Genomic DNA, 20,606 nt, shown 5'->3' on the forward strand with positions numbered 1-20,606 from the left:
ATTTCTGAAAATGCACAGTGATGTCAGAGGGGATGAGAAATCAGTTTGGGGGATGTAATACATTTTGTCATTCCGATGCTCTAATCCAGGTAAATTCTCAAATCCATATGGTGGTGATCAGCTAATATGTCATCTCAAAGTTAATATTTTGTCCTGGGTTATGTGTCATCAGTGAGAGCTACAGGCTATGCAGAGAGCAGAACATTGAAAGTGAATGCTAATGTGAAGATCTGAAAAGAGATCTTTATTCTCTGAGAGCCCTGGATGTAGCCAAATGTGATAGATTTCTTCATAAGCACTTGAAATGCACCTTCTGGCTATAGGCAACCTAGTGACTATTAGCTTAAGTGTCTAGAAGAGAAACAAAGAGCAACTGAACTATGCTAACCTGTATAGGGATGGGTGGGTGTATGAATAAGCGTTTAGATGGATCCAGAGGAATGCTAAGCACAGGCAGTTCCTATTGAAGAAATAAGTTCTGGGTGTTCTGTACCTACTAGAATCAGATTTAGGAAGAGATGTCAGCTTTTAAAAAAAAAAAAAGGGGGGGGGGGGTCATGGGGTTTTTAAAAAAATGCAAGTGTCTGTTTGCTCCCTGCTTGATTGGTTTCTAATGCATGGTTTCCCTACTAATTTCCTCTCCCTCACTTTTTTCTCTTCTACAGCTGAAGAATGCTTTGCAGATTCTGACCTGAACTTTCTTATCCCCATCGCAGTGGGCGTGGCGCTTGGCTTCCTTATCATTCTTGTCTTTATCTCTTACGTCATTGGAAGAAGGAAAAGTCGTACTGGCTATCAATCTGTATAATCTTTTCATGCTGCCTCTGCTACCTTTTTCCCTTAACAGAAGTTATTAGTTCATGGTTTTCTTTGACTAGATATATTAAACAAAGGATAATGTATTTATGCATATGATTGTGAGAACAAATTTAGACTCGCCTGAACCTACTGTAAGGTTTTGGAGTAAAGTAAAACTGCTCCAGGAAACACTTATGATCAATATTTGTCCCCGGGGCAATGTGATTATCTTAGGCCTCTTCAGTCAAATAAGGATGCATCTTACTCGCAGCATTTTTAATCTCTATTCTTTTGCATAATATCACAGCTGGTGAGTGAGGTTTTTATTTTATATGCAGCTACTCAGTTTATTTCATATAATGCTGAAGTAAAAAAAACAAACAAACCCCTGCTAGAGGTTTGAATGCTGTGTAGTGAAGGATTGTATATGCTGTTGGAAAGAAATGCAAAATCCTTCCTAGCGTTCAGTTACAAGCAAACTTACCACTGCTGCCTTGTTTCTGTTTCTTCATGTAGCTGCTTGTTCTCTGGGGTTAGCTTAAAGCTGCTTTTCCTGTTGCATCCAAAGGTGGTTCTTGATCCTACAATAAGTCACCCAGAAGTTCCTTCTCTTAGTAACTAGTGTATTTAATATCAGTGTGGAAAGGATTATCTTTTTTTAAGTGTAAGAGTAGTGGGTGAGATCTAGCATAACTTACCCAAGAATGGAAGAACCTGACCTTAGTGAACAGACACAGCTTTTAAGGAAGCCTTAGGTGTCCTGAGCTGTGGGGTTTTTTGTTTTTGTTTTTGTTTTGTTGTTTTCTTTTTTGTCCAAAGAGCACGGTGTTAAGCATCTTCTGTTTGCTAACCAAAAAGTGGTTCTGCTCTCTGACTTTAACTGAACCTATGGTTGGGGTAAATGGGAAAACTTTGAGTTCACTGGGTCCAAGTTTTCATTCTGTCTATGTAAGGGAAGGATAATCTAGACTTCTCATCCTGTATTTCAGCTGAAGGAATTGGCCTAACTTTAAACTCCGTAACTCCACAGAGGTGTGCTCTTACTCTATTTTCCAAAGTAGTTAGTATGCAAAATAGTGATTGTAAAGGATGAGGTTATAGAAAACCACAGTAAAAGAAAGTGACCCCACCAAAGAATGGGATGGTATGTTGGATCCAGTCAAATGCCCTCCCCTATCATTAATATTGTCATACACTTTGAAGGGCCTCTGTTCCATGTTTAGGCCTTAGCAGGATGGAAGCTAGTTATCTTGGATTAAATTCTGCCACCCCTGAATGGGTACATTGGGACAGGAGCATCTTCCTCTTTGGGCCCCTTTGATGCTGACCTGCAGAAGCTAGTTCTACTATTGTGCTCTCTTTCATGCTAGGCCATGTGACTAGCTGGGATGCTGGCATCATCTTTGCATGGCTGTTAGTAGCTGGCAGTAGGTTGTGTGGGAATGTGTTTAGGATGTTCCTGAGCCACTGCAGGGGTAGACTGCTGCAGAGCACCTCCACCTTATTTACAGACAGGAGCGAGATCATGATAGTTTGGGTCTCGGAGATGATTGAGGGTAACTGGGCTAATTTAAGTCAAATCAGATGAGAAGCGGTCTTCTATTTTTCAGTTTACTGGCTCACAGAATGTGTGTTCAGTCATGTGTGGATGAGCCTAGTGTCCTATAAAGAGAGAACCCATGAAGTAAGCTGTGATGTTCAGTCAATACGATACAGGAGGATATGGCACATGAGGTGCTGAATGTAGAGCATGTCACAATTCACACTCAAAGTGGCGTTATTTAGAAGCATAGCTGCCTTTAAAAAACAAAGCTTAGTAAAAGCACACGTAGGGATTTATCTACAAGAGGTGTTCAGATACACTTTAATTTGAGTGGTGTTGGGCATGGAAGATTGTACACTGCTGACTTTGATTTTAAAGAAACTTGTATCACAAAAATTGCTTTGGTCTTCTTCTGACTGCAGCATCAAGCCTAATCTGTAACTGCATCTTCTAACGGGACAAAAATAGGGTCCTACACAGATGTGATCCTTTCATGATGGGGACTTAATTTAAGCCCAGTGGGTTGGGTTTTTGTCTCCCATTTTTTTACTCTTGCTTTCCCTAAGTGGGGAAGTGCTAAATGGGCTACTCTGGGCCTAACACACATGTCCCTCAAAGCATGTCACCTCCACAATGATGCTAGGTGGGTTCTATTCGTGCTATGCTATTCTTCAGGCTCCAGATCTGAGCTTCACACATAACATTCTTTTAATCCAGCTGGGTGACTTTAATAATAAAGTGCAGCAGTTTCCTAAAAAAATAAAAATTAAGTGCTATTTTGGACTTCATGAGAAGTCAAAATCAAGCAAGCACTTTAAAGTTACTGTAGAATGAAGTGATATAAACATGGTTCTCTGAATTTGCAAAAGATTGTACACGTGCTGATGACAGTATCTATATTAAAGTTAACTATGATGTTCGTCTACTTTTGCTAGTGTTAACGCTCTTGATAGAGATGAATGCGACTTTTAAAAGCTTTATCTAAGGGGCTGGTGTGTCATGGGTTTCAATAGCCATGAAAACTCATAACTACTTGCTCTCCTTCACCCCCATGCTCCTTTCAGGTAAGGACTGAGGAAGAGGCCAGGTGGGTGGCATTTGTGCTGCCAGTGGTTGTGTTCCACAGTCTGTGGATAACCAAATTTAAGAGGAGTGAGTTATTAAAACTCTGAGCAGAAGGGATGGTAACAAATATTTAAATGCTTTTTTCATAATGGCAAACACTAGAGGTTATAGACAGTGTTATATTTTAATATAAAGAAGAAAAGGACTTTAGCATGTGGTTATGGATGAAAAGAGACTTCTGTGTATGTGCTCTCTATGGCCCTGGCACTTCAAACTTCTGAGCCCTTCAGTTCCTATTGAAGTTAATCAGCAGGCTCAGTGCAGGAGTGAGCCCTATACATCTTCTGAATCCAGTCTTTTTAGTTTACCAGTGAAACATGCAGCAATTAGAAAATGTGTTCACATGTCAACACAACTACCAATAAAATTCTGATTGCTGAATCTGTATTACTCATGGAAGCCTGGGATATACAGAGAACACAGCTTGATCTTCAGATACCAGGGGCAGTTTCTAATATTCTTGCCTTGAAAAGTCTTGTTCTGACCTGTCAACTACCCTACATTGATCTGGGTGTTATTGACAGATGCCTCACTAAATGTAAGTGATTGAAGTAATTCTGCATATTTAGAGGAGAGCAGAGAGGCCACCATTTTGACATGTAAGTACTAAAGCTAGGTATCTATATGGATTAAATATTTAGATATGTAAGTTCCTTGATTTTTAGAGGTGCTTAGCAGCCATAAATCCAGTTCGTCTTGGGAGTTGTGGGTGCTCATATTTAGATGTCTGAATGTGGATTTTCTTAAACATGCAGGTTTGAAAACTTTAGTCAAAGTTAGTATCACATGCTGGTCTGTCTTCTGCCTGGACAATTAATGAAATTACAGCTGGGGTGATTTTGTCCCAATATGATTAAATCCTACTCCCTGCCCACAAGAGTTTTATTGCATTAGATTTATTACTGGGTGGGAGCCCAGTTATAAAGCTCAAACCTTAGTAACTGGAGTCAGCCTTGTTTAGGATAAATATTTAGGCCTGTTTACAAGGGCCTATACTATAAGAATTTAGGTGTATTTTTATTAGCTAGTTACAAAGGTATTAAAATTACTGTTTAATTTTTTTTTAATACTGTGACAGTTTGAGGCCTGGTTTTTATGCTAAGCTTTTGGCGAAGCAGCCGTAAGCTGAGAACTGTATGGTCATTCTTACATTCCAAACTAGTCATATTGAAATAAGGTGCTATTGGGCTGTTAGGAATATCAGAACAGCATTGTATTTCAGTCACCTCCAGAGAAAGGGAAGAAGAAAGGGGGGAGGGAGAATTTAAAATTGTTTCAGTAAGGGTGGGGGATTGGAAACAGGAAATAAAAACAGGGCCATGGAAGGCTTTGTGGTATCAAAGCTGAAAAGGGAAACACTAAGGAAAAAAACAACCTAAAATCATGCTTGTTCGAAGTTTACCCTAATCAACCTCAAATAGTTTGCACTGTCAAACTTCGGGTAGTGTTGCTCTCTGTTCATGCAAAAAGAATCAGGAAAGTAAGAGTGAAAAAATAAGCCCTCTAACAAGCCTGCTCCAGGTACCATCTCAAGCCTGTGAAGTCTGGACCTAAGAAAATGGGCTGAGTGATTCCATTCATCACACATACCAGAGACGGTACAAAATTTTTTTAATCATTCCTAAATGGAGAAGGTGCAAACTCACTCTCAATAATATGTTGTATTGCTGCAAGAAGGGTGGCCGGTACTGCACAGGTGGCTGTAGTGAAGGCCGTGCCCTGTTCCCGGGGTGGGTACTCCAACCATACTGACAGGTGGATGGCCATAAAGTATATTAAGGCTAATGGTTGAAAAAGAAGGGATGGGTAAATTGTCACAGCAACAGATGCTGGCAGTAATCAAGCTCCAGTTGCTGGTGTGAGAAGGAGATTGGAATGAGCAAAGAAATATTTCCTCACATGCGTAGAGCTTACACAACCTCATAGTAGCCGCGTAAGAAGCTCAGATGTCTAGTCTTTAGGATTCTGTGCAGGAGATGGAGAAGAGGAAGTACTTAACCCCATATTGGCCTGAAGAGTCACTGCAATCTAGCAACTCAATGACTTCCATGTAGCCTGTAAGAGCAGTTGTGCTGGCTTGCAAAATTATTCCCAGGTAGTCTCCAGGAGCAGCACTCGTGCATCCCAGGAAGGGCCCATTCAGCCCTTTTCAACTGCAGTGAAGGTTTCAAATCCATGTGAAATCTTCCTGTGAGGACAGCGGGGGTATGTGATTACACCCACCACAGAGAATCTCATGTCACAAAGGTTCTTTTTAGACTCTCTGTCTCAAAAACAAAGGGACCATGTTTCTCAAATTTGGAATCTCTGAGCTAAGAATTTACCCAGCTTCTGCAAGAGCTCTAACAAACTTGGACTCAGTTTCTAAAGCCTCACAGGCATAGAGGGAAACATTGTACATTGCTGCCTGTGCAGTTCCATATTACCTGAGGCAAAATCTCTTTCTCATCATGTTGAAACAGAATGGGGAGAGGAGCCAGATCTGTATGTCACTCTGTAATACATCAGTACATATCCTAGGAATACTGAGGGGGAGAGATCCCAACGGTAAATTCCTCTGTCATATATGCCACAGATTTTCCAGAAGAGAGAGCCCCAATTAGTGAAACCGGGTGAGAACTAAGGGACAAAGGCTGTTAACCCACTTAAGGTTAACAGGGTTGCACAGGTGTTGTCATGAGCATGATCTGATGATAATAGGGTTACACAGATGTAGCTGGGGGCAGAATGGCCTGTAGAACCTCCATTACTAATACAGGTGTGAAAAATGGAATTTGTAGGAGTGTCAGACAAAAATACCCATTTCTCTTTTATCTTGCAGACAGAAATCAGTGAATGAATTGGAACCACACACGCACTGTTACAGTAAATGTATAAGGCAGCACTTTCTTTAAAAAAATACCAGTAGCAGGACTCGGCATTCTTGATAAACCCTGCACTAACAAACCAGAGGTCACAGCCCAGCACTCTTGACCAATCTAAAATAACAAAGCAACATTGACAGTCTTGTACTCCCAAGCAGGCCCACATAAACAAGCTGTATAGCCCAGCACTTTTGCAATGATAAATCAGAGGGTGCAAGCACAACGAAAGAAACATTTCAATTTCTATGTCCATGAGGTTGATCTAAACAGCTGTGGGTGAAACAAATTACTGTGAGAATTCTGAATGCTGAAGTGATAGGGCCTGGTTAACCAACTGGCCAGGCACCAGCAGGGACAAAAATCCCACACAGTACATTGAGAATGAGATCACACCGTTAATTTCACCCATAAGGAGAAATGGCTACGTTTTCTCCCATACCTCTCTGGCTTTAAAGACATTACCACTGTGATCTTTTGGGCACTGAGGGGTGAAGGATTTGAAAAGTTTGGGGGCAGTGAGCTGTGCTCTGCATGGCCATACAGAGTCCGCTTCTGTTCCCAGCTCTGGGGTGGGTGGAAGGAGACCCTTGTTTCCTAGCAATCTCTTCCTGCCAGTGTGACGTGCTGGGGGTCTAGGAGAGAGAAGCTCCTTTCAGTCTGGTGGACTCAAAGGGCCATGCAGAGAGAGGAGGAGTGTATTAAAGGGGGGAAAGGGGAATGTGTTTATCCTCTCAGCTCAAAGGTGGAGGGAACAGTCCTAAAGATTCATAAATGACAATTATTCCTTATTATGGCTTCCTCTTTCCAATTGCAGCCAGTAACTCACATGTATCAAGACATGGTTGAAGCTACCACTGCGAATGCTGCTGTGCTGAGTTGGGCTGCTGTCCCCAGGCACAGTGGCTCCTGCAGTGCCAGGGCTTCTGGGCTCAAGGGATTTTGAGATGGGCCATTTTACTTGATTTTTATTAGTTTTCACATGTAACCCAAAAGATTGTGGGAGTGCCCTCCACTACCGAGTCATGTAGTTTCTACCTGGGAAATGTACTTAAAACTATGATAAAAAGTAAAATATAAGGTCAGGAATGTTCCTTTTGAAGTGACTCTATGAAAATAGTATTAAAATGTCCTGTAAGCATTTAAAATCAATATTGAAATGTTTTACCAGGGCTCTCTACCTGTAGTTACAAGACTGGATCTATACCGCCAATAAGATTTGTTAAGCATTTACATTTAAAAAAATGTAGCTCCTCAGTCTATATTATGTGCGGTTATCTCTCTCTCTATAAAAAAAATCCAATAAAGACGTATCTAACTTATTTTGGAAACAATTTGTCTGTTTCCCTAACAAAAGAGGTGCTATATTCTGCCATTATGTTTAAAAGGTGGAGTGGAAAAAGCACCTGCTTGCCGTAAAGAGTTAAAAAAAAGTGCTTGGTGAATGTTTGCATGGGCTACATTCCGATGCTGAGTGTAAAGATGATTCGGCCCAGGAAACGATCATTAGTCACATTATTCACAATTCCTTCCCCATTCAGTCTGCACTGAATGGGGACAAAATCATTCTTCTTCACATCTGTGAAGTGCAGAGCCACCAGCGGGGAGGTGTAGTTGACCTGAAAAGGTGAGACACTGGATCAGCGCAATAGTTGAGAGGGTAGGAAAAACATCAAATACTCTGTGCCACAGTCAGTGGAATAGAAAAATGGGCCTGATCCTGTGGTGGTGTCAATGGGCTTAGCCCTACGGACTCCATGAGGACCACGGAAGCTAAGCTGATTTGCACCAGACTCGGGCTCTGACCCAGTATGTTTGAAAATGATGGGGACACATTTGAGTTCTCTAATATAATAATCCTCGCGGGTTGATTTGCTGCTATTCAAGCCAGAAGCCGTGATAAGTAGGGGAGGCTAACGAGGTTATAAAATACTTTCTGCCGCCTTAAACTGTTGCTCCTTTGTCTGCAGTAATAATAAAGAAAAGTCGTCCTGTTCCTTGTGATCAGTGTGCCCGATGTATGTGCTCCTGGGAAACCAAGGTCGAGGCATTCAGCTCATGTTTCACAAGGGAGCTGTTATTTGACCTCACATACATTACATCTGTTTTCACAATGGGAATTTTGTTGCTCCCAGATCTCTCAGTCGGAACTCTTATTTTGAATGTGTTCTGCTCACCTAGACCACCCCAAGCCTCATCCTGCAAATAGAATCAGAGACGTATGGGACTGGAAGGGCCCTCACTAGGTCATCTAGTCCAGTTCCCGGCACTCAAGGCAGGACTAAGTGAACTAGCCCATTTCTACCAGGGCTTTGTCTATCCTGTTCTCAAAAACCTCCAATGACAGAGATTCCACGACCTCCCTCGGCAATTTGTTCTAGTGCTTAACTAACAGGAAGTTTTTCCTAATGTCCAACCTAAACCTCCCTTGCTGCAATTTAAGCCTATTGCTTCTTGTCCTATCCTCAGAGGTTAGGGAGATCATTTTTTTCACCCCTCTCCTTGTAACCACCTTTTATGTACTTGACAATTGTTACCACTTCCCCTCTCAGTCTTCTCTTCTCCAGACTAAACAAACCCAGTTTTTTTAATCTTTCCTCATAGGTCATGTTCTCTAGCAGGGCCGGCTCCAGGGTTTTTGCCGCCCCAAGCAGCAAAAAAAAAAAAAAAAAAAAAAAAAAAAAAAGCCACAATCACAATCAGCTCTACCACCGCCGCTTCAGACTTCAGCAGCAATTCGGCAGCTGGTACTTCCCTCTGAGAGGGAGTGAGGGACCCGCTGCTGAAAAGCCAGACGTGTCTCCCCTTCCCCTTGGCCGCCCCAAGCACCTGCTTCCTGGGCTGGTGCCTGGAGCTGGCCCTGTTTTCTAGACCTTTAATCATTTTTGTTGCTCTGAACTTTCTCCAATTTGTTCACATCTTTCCTGAAACGTTGTGGCCAGAACAGGACACACTACTCCGGATGTAAATAGGCCCGTTGCAAACTAGGGCTGAACTTTTTGAAAGTGGTCACTGATTTGGGGTAACTCAATTTTTGTCTGCCCAACTTGAGCATGTTGGTCCCCACTAAGAAACAGGCCCCACACATTCCAAGTCGGGCATCCTAAAGTCAAGCCACCCCAAATCAGTGGCCACTTTGGAAAATGTCAGCCTATGGCACTACTGCTGTCAGCATATTGAACATGACCAAGCCCCTGATAAATATTATCATGCCCATTTTACAGATGGGGAAACTGAGGCACACAAGGTGCTCACACAGCAAGTCAGTGTCAGAGCCAGAAATACAGCACAGGAGTCCTACCTGCCAGCCCCCACTGACTGCTAGTTCACAGTGCCTCCCTGCTGGGTTGTGCTTTCCAGCCAGGTGCACTTTGCAAACAACTGCCCCCGTCCCTCTCTTTCTCCAAGGAGAGATTAAAGGGAAGCCAATAGAGCATTAACCACCAAGTCTCTACTTACGTGAGTGAGCTTGCCATAGTAGGGATAGTACATGAGATCAAATGTTCCATTGCCTGGGTAGAAGTCCACTGATTTAAGAGCACTTTCATTGCCTTTCTGTGATTAAAAATAGGCAGGTGTGTAGTCAGGCAGTATAGTACAGCTCACCTCAGATCAACAACACAATGGGGCTTTGGTGGGTACCTCTGGAGAGCCCCAGCACAAAAGGACTAGGTATTTTATCACCTATATATACAGAGCACATTTACTGATAGAACCAGCTGCTGCTGGAATACGTCAGAGAACAAGTGCGCCATCGCCAATGGGACACAGGTCATATTTGCCTTCTATAAATGTCTCCATGTTTCACTGCCTCCTCATTAGTAGCTAAAGGCCTGGGTCTAATTCCCACTGAAGCCAATGATAGTCTTGCCCAGGCCCTGAACGCTGGTCATGGACAGAGCGGGGGCCAGTCTCAGTCCCTCTCTGTCTACAGACCTGCTCGTAGGAGGGGCAGAGCCGAGCACCCTCTGCTACTGGCATCACTGGACGCTGGAAGGGCTCAGCATTCCCCAAGAGATGTTTGGCAGCTCACACAGGATCAGGCCCCAAATGGAGAGGCGCAGGATAATTCTTAGCACTGTCCACCTTCACAGAGCTTTACAAACTTGCAGCCCTCACTCAGTCAGCAGTCCCTACAATGGTCTCAACGCAGGGGCTGGTGAAACATTCTGGGCCAAAGTCATCCCAGGTGTAACTCCATCGTAATTCATCATCAACGGACTGGGGGGCAGGGGCGGCTCTATGTTTTTGCCGCCCCAAGCACTGCAGGCAGACGGCTTTCGGCAGCGCTAGAACCACGGATTCGGTGGCACGCCTGCGGGAGGTCCGCCATTCCCGCGCCTTCGGTGTAACTGCTGCCGAATTGCCGCCGAAGCTGCGGGACTGGCGGACCTCCTGCAGACATGCCGGTGAAGGTAGCCTGACTGCCACCCTCACAGTGACTGGCAGGCCACCCCCCTGCGGCTTGCCACCCCAGGCAGACACTTGCTGCGCTGGTGCCTGGAGCTGCCCCTGCTGAGAGAAGAGGGTGTAAGGCCCTTTCTGCAAATAACACTGGAGATACGTGAAAGAATTACCTGAATGGCACAGTTCACGCTCACAGGCGTCCCATAGCCAGGTCGATAGCCTATGATCTACGAAAAGAAAAGCCATTCATGCTTCTATGAGATGCGAAGCCTGGCCTGTGATACCCATCCAATATCACCTGCCCCCTCCAGAGGTTTCTCTCTCTCTCTCCATCTTAAGCTTATTTATCTGATCATATTGCATATGAATGCAAGTTATCTTGGAGGCATTTTCTGCCATCAGCCAATTATGTCATTCACCCCAAAGGAGGGTGCACAGGCCCACTTGTGAGCTCCCAGAACTCAGGAATGGAGAAGTCCAACAGACTCTCTGCCCCTTCAAGTTGAGGCTATACAATGAAATCTGCATGTAGCTCCCCACCCCCTTTAAAATTTTTCTGAACGTTTTCCAGTATGATGTTCATCCTTTAAAAAAAGAGCCAGGTTTACTAGGCAACCAATTTGTGCTGTTTCCTCAAATGGCCGCTTGACCCCTGCTTGACAGACAAATAGAAGCATACGTATTGAAAATGACTACACTGATCACAATCAAAAGGCCAACCCCTAGTTCTTCAAAAGCTTTTCCAAGCAGCTGATGAATTATCTCTACATTTATTTTGCCAGCAACATACCCTTTGATTCTATGACATTTGAAGATTTCAGATTATGCATTGTTCCTTAAAAATGCACAATTATAAAGAGAGCAGCGTATGGGACATGACCTCAAGAAATAACTTAATATCTGGAAAGAAATCCCGGCAAAGAATTAATTTCCTGTTGCCTGTTTCTTGACCAAATCAAGTGACAAGGGGCTTTGCAAATTTTCTTTGATGGATTGTCTCCACCTGGGACGGGAGCTGCTGGTTTCCACCTGATATGGGAAGCTGATTTTACTGGCTCAGGGAATTAGCCTAGTTTCAAACCCAGCGTAATGATTAATCTATAGTACTGCCCAAGGAGGGAATTAAAATTACTGGCTTTTTCGGTACCCGGTTCATCTTCAACAAGATGCATGGCTGGCCTGTAGAGTAGCCAAATGTGGGATCCTCAATCCCAGAACAGTTCTGCAGCTGTGATCGCTTGAACTGACAGGCTTTCTTCTCTTTGCTTTCCGCGCCGTCTTGAACAAAGTATTGGCCTGCTGGGCACTCAATGTTCTTTTCCTCTTGAATGTTGTCATCATAAGCTGAGGTGAACCAAGAGCTGCTAGTTAATGCTTTTCGGACTATCACAATCTATCTAAACATCAAGGCTGCAATTGTCAAAGGCACCAGAGAGAGTTGGAAAATCCCTTCCCAAAAGACAAGGTTTAATACTCGTTTCAGCAGAGGTTCCATGTATGGAAACCACACCGACTTTATCACACCCCTCGCTTTAATGGCAGGGAAACCAAGGCACCACGTGATGAGCTCTCGTGTCAAGATTATATATTTGGGACTTGATCTGTAAAGACCTATGCATGTGCTTAACTTCAGTCCTGTTCACTTCAGTGGGACCTCTACTTATGGCACCTAAAGCTAAGTACATGCAGAAATCTTCATAGGATTGGGACCTTAGTCAATGTCAGGGCTGGAAATAGAGCCTAGACATTCACTCTTCTCCCATTCACATTCCAGCCCCTCCCAATGGGAGTTTTGTACAAGGAGCACCTGCGGAAACAGCCCTTAGCTTCTTCAGCCTGAAAAATGGATGAATTGCTGTGGATGTAGGAACATGGGTTTTTATGGCTTAGTTTGTGCTTCACCTTTTCTTCACACTATGTTCCTATTTATTGCAATGGCAACTGAAAGCAAAGGGGTTGGACTTGCTGCCCTGCAGTCTACTAAGAAGCAGAGCCAAGCCCTTCCTAACTGTGGGCTTGTGATGCTGACAAGCCTTTCCCTGGCCTATTCTCCCATCCTTCTGGGGGTCCCACATGGTTTGTTTCCATGCAGTTTGTTCTGTCGGCAGAAGGCCATCTGCAGGGAGACAAGGCCTGCGCGTTGTCAGCAGGATGCCATGAAAGGAGTGAAAAGCAGCACTGAAAACTTGGAAGTGAAAATAAAACTTGGGAGTAAGAGGAGTGAACGCCCAGGTTCATTTCACTCCGAGGAAGCTGCCAAAGTGGACTGCAGGATGTTGCAGGAGAAATCATTAGAAAGAGGCGTCCCCCCCACACCCCATTTCCTATTCAGCCCTGCCCAGATTTGGACATGCTCATTGTCATCTCCTAGAGCCTCTGTAACATCAGCTCTTTTGCAAATGTCACTGAGCTATCGACACCAGTTTAGCTTACATGATGTATAGGTTGGGCACCGCCTCATTCACGTTGCCCAGTGTCTGGAGGGCTTTTTACTGTTTATAGAAGGTAACATAAAAGCTACTAGAACAAAGTTATATAAAGACTGTGCTTTCTGTAAAGCTCCAACCACTTTACCTTGTAGGAAGTGATGCATGCTGTTCACATAAGGTGTCCATGTGCTGGGTTCAGAGACATTGAAGGCAATGGTAAATCCATGTAAGTATGGTCTAATCATTACTCCTGGTAAATAAAAAAGGCCCTTGTTGTATTAACCAGTCACGGAGATTCTGTTGGCTCAAGGATGTATGTGCAAGGGGTTAATTTGGGTAATGCAGATCAATATTTATTATTTAACATTGCATTATTTCATTATTTATTTATAAGGCTATGGTCACGGGTATTTTTAGTGAAAGTCACAGACAGGTCACGGGCAGTAAACCTGTCCATGACTTTTACTATATACTCCTGACTAAAACTTGGGAGGTGAGGGGCTCGAGATGGCAGCCCTGGGGGAACTGCAGGTGCTGGGGGGGGGACACCCTGGCAGCGGTGCCACAGGTCCTGGAGGGGTGTGGCCTGGGGGGTCACCATGGGTACTTGTGGGGGGGGAGACGTGGCCCAGGGGGTGCCACAGGTGATGGGGAGGGTTGGTGGGGCTGGGGCAGGCTCCCTGTCCTACCTGGCTCCTGGGAAGTAGTGACCCCAGCTCCATGTGCTGCCTCTGCTCTGCCCCAAGCCCCAGTTCTCCAGCTCCCATTGGCTGGGAACTGTGGCCAATGGGAGCTGTGGGGGCGGTGCCTGTGGGCGGAGGCAGCACGTGGAGTTAGGAGCTGAGGGAGGGGATCTGCTGTCGCCCTTCTGGGGAGGCCCCTCCAGGTAAGCAACACCCCACACCCCAACCTCCAGCCCTGTGCTCCCTCACACCCAAACTCCTGCTTCTGGGGGGTGGGGGAGCCCGAGACTGCCCCAGCAGCAGGCAGTGTGCCTGACCCAGGGGCTGCCCGAGCTGCTCAGTGGACCCCGGGCCAGGTGCACCAGCCACTGAAGTCATAGAGGTCATGGAAAGTCACAGAATCTGTGACAAACACAGAGCCTTATTTATTTAGCATTTATATTGTGGTAGCACCTAAGGGCCTGTGATGGCGCATTTGTCCAATACTGGCCCATCAGGGGTTAATAGAGCCATAGGTAGGCTGCACAGGAGGCAGCCAATCAGGGCTGGGCAGGCCCATATAAGAAGGGCTGCAGGGCAGAGCAGTTCCAGTTGCTCCCTGGCGCTCGAGGAGTGAACGCTGGCTGCCTTGCAGAAGAAAATTGGCACACTGGACAGAGCAGTGCTGCTAGCAGCATCCGGGGGAGCTAAAGACGGCTCCTGGTCAGCTGCAGGGATTCGGAGGCTGAGGGCCTGGGGTAAGGGTCAGGGGCATAGCCAGGTGGAGGGAACAGGGGGAACAGAAGAAAAAAAGGCTCCACCCACTGCGGCGCTTTTACTGACAGGGTGGCGCTCTGGGTCTTTGGTGGTATTTTGGCAGAAGGACCTTCACTAAGGGTGAAGAGGGTGCTGGGAGCTGCAGGGAAGTGACCCAGGGAAATGAACTAAGGAGTCGGCGGGGACACAGCAAGTGGAGGCCATCTACTGAGTCCCTGGCTGGGACCTGGTGTAGTGGGCGAGCCCAGGTCCCCTCCACTGCTTGCCACTGAGGAAATGTCCAGACAATTGGCTGCAGTTGCCACTGAAGGAAGTGGCTGGACAGTGGACTGCAGTTCCCCCGGACAGGGGAGAACAGCACGTGACACGGCTGGAGGGCTGTGTCATGGAGAGGATGCTGCAGTCCTGGGAGTGACCTGGGCCCTGGAGCAGAAGTGATGGCAGTGAGATACCACTAGAGCAGGGCACACTGGCTAGAAGAGCTAATCCCCAGGACAGCCAGCAGGAGGCGCTGCAGTCGTGAGTGAACCTCATGACAGGGCCACAACCAGGTTCTCTCCTGTTGTGTTAGATACCGTAGAAGTACATAAAAAATTACAGTGCTGCCTTGTGAGTTAGCATATGAATATAAGCTACCACCTGATTTCATGGGGAGGGTTTAAGACTGAGAGGCTGATTTTCCTCTCATTTGTTTTACACCAGAGGAACTCCATTGACTTCAAGGAGGTGCCTTCTGATTTACCACAGCAAAAGTGAAAGGAGATTCAAGCCTTTTGGGGAATATGCCTGTTCATGGTCCCCAAAGATCTTAGTAAGGCAAGGGGAGGGATAGCTCAGTGGTTTGAGCATTGGCTTGCTTAAACACAGTGTTGTGAGTTCAATCCTTGAGGGGGTCACTTAGGGAGCTGGTGTAAAAATCCATCTGGGGATTAGTCCCACTTTGAGAAGGGGGTTGGACTAGATGACCTCCTGAGGTCCCTTCTAACTGTAAAGTATTCTATGAAAGCAAGGACACATGATGTTTCAAATGGAAACAGACAAGCAAGAAAAACACATTTTAAAAAACCATCTAAACAGTGCTTCCATTTCACCAAAGAAGATGTAAAAAGGCCAAAACATTATTATTATTTTTTTTTGCTTTGGTTTCACCTTTAAGACTTCAGTTTAAAGAGGCATCAGTTGAACTGAACAATCATTCTACTAATCACTTGTCAGGGAATGTTAGGTTTATTTGTACATCTTGAGAGTAAATTAGAATGGATACTTCATGTTAGGGTATTTTAAGAGGATTGCATCTTCTTGAGAGATCGTTTGACTTGAAGACCTCTAGTATCATTCATGACATCATTATATCAGCATGTATATTCTGTATCATAATTGATTATAATAATCATAGTTACTGGTTGCTGACTGTGGGCTTGACATTGTGCAAACATACAGTAAGTGTAAGTACACTTCCTGCCTCCAGGAACTTACAATATAAATTACTAATCATTTTACTGAACTTCTACAAATGGACATGAATCCTCCTCTTCTAACAGGAGAGGACATTACTCTGGCCATTAAAATACAGTGGGCCAGATCTTCAGCTGGGGCAAATGCATGCAGTGCCACTGCCTTGCTTTACGCCAGCCGAGAATCTGGCCCAATGTGGAAAATTAACATTCTGCAAGTTCTCAGGGAAATGACCACTGTCTCTTTGGCTGCATCCTTCCAGGTTAACACATATCACTCCAGCAGGCTCTTCTTGATGCTCCTTACCTTTGAAAAGACTGCTCCAAGCATGACAAAAAATGGGCAGTTTTAATCTGCTTTGCGGAACCTCACGTTAAATTTCTCCGTTGAGGAAATGGAATGGCAGCTACCTAACTCATGCACTTCCAGGAGCCGCAAAGACAGAACTTCCGTGTAGGTGGTTACCGAGACCGTTCCTACAGTCGTAGGTCAGCATGGGGCTCGGAGGGCAGTCAGGGAATGGCTGAGTTACAGTGCTTACCTGGTGGCGAGACTCTGTCCCTGTACGTAGGTGTGTAGGGGCTCAGAGTGAGCAGCAACCCGTATATGCAAAAGGAGAACATCCCAGCCAGAAACATATACAAAATGAGGTAAAAGAGTAAGATCAAGCCTGCAAAACACAGAGGACATGTCGTTGTTAGCACAGTTGCTAGCACTTCCACCCTCACAAAGGACAGGCCCAATCACCCTTCTTTGCATATGGAATTTGCTAACTCTGAGGGGAGTCTTTAGTTAGAGAAGTGGCTTTCCCCAATCCAAACCCCCTCAAACTGTGGGAAAGTTTGGATCAGCCTGTACTTCCCAGCCAGCCACTATCTGCAACTGGCCCACACAAACCCTGGATCTGAATCCTTCTGGGTGCGGGGAAAGTTCAGATTCTGAGCTCTAGCCACAATCTGCAGCCAGAGATGGGTCTAAACAGGATCTATGTATCCACATTCCTAAACTGGATCAAACTGAACCCAGTTCCCACCCACAGCAGCTTCAGACCCTCTCTGAATTACAACACTGATGTCCTAGACAAGAAGAGGCAATGAATAGCCAGCCTCTAACGCATTTTGAATTCCTTAGGAAAACTCCACAGATAGGAAAATTGCCCTGTCCCTATCCCTATCCATCCCCACAAATCCCACCATCAGCTGTTCGACATCAGGAACCAAATGGCCAGGGAACAACGCAAATAACATAGACTAGAAATGCAGCTGCTCCGAAATACACTTTACATTTGGCTATTTCACAAGCCCAGTGTCCAGAGAACCGTTGTTATTGTTTTTTTTTCCAGGACCAGACTGACGGTTTGGGTTGTCTTAGGGAATTAAGGCTATGAATAAAAACCAGTAGTTTAGAAAATAAAGTGAAACCGTAACACAACCATTTCCCGGGGAGCCGTGATTCTGCTTGTAGAACAAGCTGTGAGAACACAGATGTGCACTTTCACCTCTGCATTCTCTAGGTGTTTATTTTTGGTGGAACTGTTAGTGATGGGAACTAAATGGAAAGGAAAATTCAAGGGAGGACTGAATAGGGGCTCAGCAGGGGGGCTACAAGGGAGCTTGGTAGGGGGCTGAGACTGGGGGAATCTCTGGACCTGTGGAATCCAGGCCCTCCTGGAGAAAGCTGTGCTTAAGCTCTGGGTTCTGGAACAGAGAGCAGGCTCCAGCCATGGGGGAGACCTGAACAGAATTCCTGGCTTTCTGGGAGTACGGCAGAGACAAAGAACTAACCCCCTGGAGAGGACAGAGCCGTTCAACTGCCACCCTCTAAGGTCCTCTGCGCCGGAGAGAGTAAAATCACAGAAATCCTGGGTGGGTGGACCAGGAAGCTGCAGGGGGGGTGGGGGTGGGAGGGACAGATGTTGGTGTGGTACCTTCCACCCTACTGCATGGCTGCTGAGAGAGGGGTGACGGGATCTGCATCATCAGGCAGGAGGGGGCCCAGTGAGTAACCAGTTACCTCAAGATGTCCCCCACAAGCTCTCAGCACAGCCACGCTGGTAGGGCGCCGTGGTGCCTTCTCATGGCCTCCTCTCCGAAGGGGGCAGTGACCAAGGAACACCACAGGCCAGATTCTGCTCTTGGTTACACGGGGTGAATCCAGCCACTCCACTAGGGTGACCAGATCACAACACTAAAATATCAGGACACATTGGGGTGCCATCAGCCCGGCACACAGTCCATCCCCACTCTGCAGCAGGTCCCACCCCCTCCCTTCCCCCCCCCCCCACCGCACCCTTCCTCATCCTCTAGCCCCCTGCTGGCTTGCTGCTTCCCTCCTCACCCCCCCCCTCCCGCCTCTGGCTCGCCTCTTCACCCTCCCAGCCCACCACTCACCCCTATGGCACCGACTTCCCCTCTGCCGGGTGGGTGCTCACCCATCCCCGCCTCTTCCCACCCAGGCATCTGCCTTCACTCCACCCCCATTCCACCCCCTTCTCCCAAGTCCCCACCCCTGCCCTGACTCTTGTCCACCTCCTCCCCTGAGCACGCCGTGTCCTCGCTCCTGCCCCCTCGAAAGCGCTAAGTGCCGCCAAACAGCTGTTAGGCAGCGGGAAGCACTGGGGCAGGGAGGAGCGGGGCACGGTATGCTGCCGGGAAGGGAGGAGAAGGAGGCGAGAAGGGAGGAGCTTGGCTGCAATTTTTCCCCATGGGTGCGCCAACCCTGGAGCACCCACGGAGTCAGCTCCTCCGTCCCACTTGCCTCCTTACCTGAATATCGGGACAAATGGCGTCCCAATCACACATTGATCGGGACCCAGGACAAAGGGGGGAGGGATAGCTCAGTGGGTTGAGTATCAGCCTGCTAAACTCAGGACTGTGAGTTCAATCCTTGAGGGGGCCATTTAAGGAACTGCAGTAAAAATCTGTCTGGGGACTGGTCCTGCTTTGACCAGGGGGTTGGACTAGATGACCTCCTGAGGTCCCTTCCAATCCTGATATAGAATATCAGGACAATCCCAATTTTATCTGGTCATCCTACACTCCACTACCATCTCCTGTGAGCCTGATTCTCCTCCCAGTTACCTGGCTGCACACTCAGGCGGCTGCACTGACATCAGAGCTGAAGCCAAGCAACTGACACTCCACCTCACACCCCACAGGCTCTTCTATACGAGGGGATGGTTTTAGGCTTACACTCCCAGTTTATCTTGTTGTCCTAACCCTGCCTGGTGCATCTGATCATGCAGCCACTGCAATTCCTATGCCGACTCTGCCCAGTTGGGTCATAACACTGCTAGGTTTTTATTATTTTTATGATTATTATTATTATTCTGTTTTGCTTTGACAAACGCTGTGCAGAATAGTGTCACAGAACTAGCCTGGACTCTTGAAAATCCTCACCGTAACACACAACAACCAGCAAAGCATCCAGTGCTACCTGCCATTCAGGAATGAGGAATGCTTATTAAAAAAAATGGACTCTTTGAAGATCAGCTCATCTGCATTCATCATCATGTACTCACTGGGAAGCCGTGCTGGACCTGGAATACTCCCTTCCTTTCAGCTGGTATTTATACATGATGTGAAAGCTTAGGCCGATTCCTCGTTCAGCATTCATTGTGAGGCACCTTCATTTTAAAAGTGTGATGCCTTGTTAGGTGCTCAAATGCCCTGCTCTGGAAAAACCTATTCAGCCTCCTCTTGTGAGCAGAAGAATGGGGTGGTTGTATGTGCACACACGTGTGTTACCAAAGATTGTACAGCACCGGGATTCTAGGGACCAAATAAATGTATTGGTCTAGAAAAGAAATACGTGAACAGAATAGTTTAAGCATGGTTGGGTTCTAGAACCATTGTTTTTAAGATGTTTGGATAATTTATTGTATATTCAACCCCTCAAGTGCATTCATGATGGGAAGAGGAGGCGATCTAGCATTATTAAATGAAGGTTTTGACTGGAGGAGCCAGCACCACTGTTTTGAAAATTTTCAGAAAGTGAGTGTTTGATGATTCAAGACTCATTGGAGCTTTGAGTTAATTCACACTGAGACACAGTAAGAACTTGCAGCTTCAGTCAATGCATCCGTCCCGGCTGGGTGTCTACACAGAACTGACTCAACCCACCCATAAAGCCCTGTCCCAGCACACATGGGACCTGGTAAAATCAGCTCTAGATGCTTTGAAGACTGTCTCGCCTGTATTCCAGTTAGTCCACACTCTGAATGTAGAACACAGAAGAGATTTTTGCTTGGTTTTATATCTGTGTCATAAACAGATAGCTAAGGGTTAATGTCTCTTTCACCTGAAGCACCTGACCAGAGGACCAATCAGGAAACCGGATTTTTTCAACTTTGGGTGGAGGGAATTTTGTGTCTGAGTCTTTGTTTTCTGTCTGCCTGCTTTCTCTGAGCTTTGGAGAAGTAGTTTCTACTTTCTAGTCTTCTGTTTCTAAAGTAAGGACAAAAAGATCAGATAGTAAGTTATATGGTTTCTTTTCTTTGGTATTTGCATGAATATAAGTGCTGGAGTGCTTTGATTTGTATTCTTTTTGA

At 45.9% G+C, this 20,606-nt stretch overlaps 2 protein-coding genes across 4 annotated transcripts in view; one reads left to right on the forward strand and one right to left on the reverse strand.

Moving 5' to 3' along the window:
- LAMP2 (lysosomal associated membrane protein 2) overlaps window positions 1-7,560 on the forward strand; it is a 29,069-nt gene extending 21,509 nt beyond the window's left edge. The window contains exon 9 of the mRNA XM_030574276.1: window positions 666-7,560. Coding sequence (XP_030430136.1) covers window positions 666-808 — 143 coding nt within the window. The 3' untranslated portion in view covers window positions 809-7,560. The remainder of the gene's footprint in view (window positions 1-665) is intronic.
- Window positions 3,108-20,606, reverse strand: part of ATP1B4 (ATPase Na+/K+ transporting family member beta 4) — a 28,465-nt gene continuing 10,966 nt past the window's right edge. For all 3 annotated transcript variants that reach the window (XM_030574278.1, XM_030574281.1, XM_030574279.1), the window contains exons 4-9: window positions 16,599-16,727; window positions 13,309-13,413; window positions 11,882-12,078; window positions 10,905-10,961; window positions 9,787-9,882; window positions 3,108-7,946 (exon numbers count right to left, since the gene is read on the reverse strand). In XM_030574278.1, the coding sequence (XP_030430138.1) occupies window positions 7,785-7,946; window positions 9,787-9,882; window positions 10,905-10,961; window positions 11,882-12,078; window positions 13,309-13,413; window positions 16,599-16,727 (746 nt within the window). In that variant the 3' untranslated portion in view covers window positions 3,108-7,784. The remainder of the gene's footprint in view (window positions 7,947-9,786; window positions 9,883-10,904; window positions 10,962-11,881; window positions 12,079-13,308; window positions 13,414-16,598; window positions 16,728-20,606) is intronic.

The sequence above is a fragment of the Gopherus evgoodei genome, chromosome 9 (genome assembly GCF_007399415.2).
Source record: "Gopherus evgoodei ecotype Sinaloan lineage chromosome 9, rGopEvg1_v1.p, whole genome shotgun sequence".
Taxonomy (NCBI): domain Eukaryota; kingdom Metazoa; phylum Chordata; order Testudines; family Testudinidae; genus Gopherus; species Gopherus evgoodei.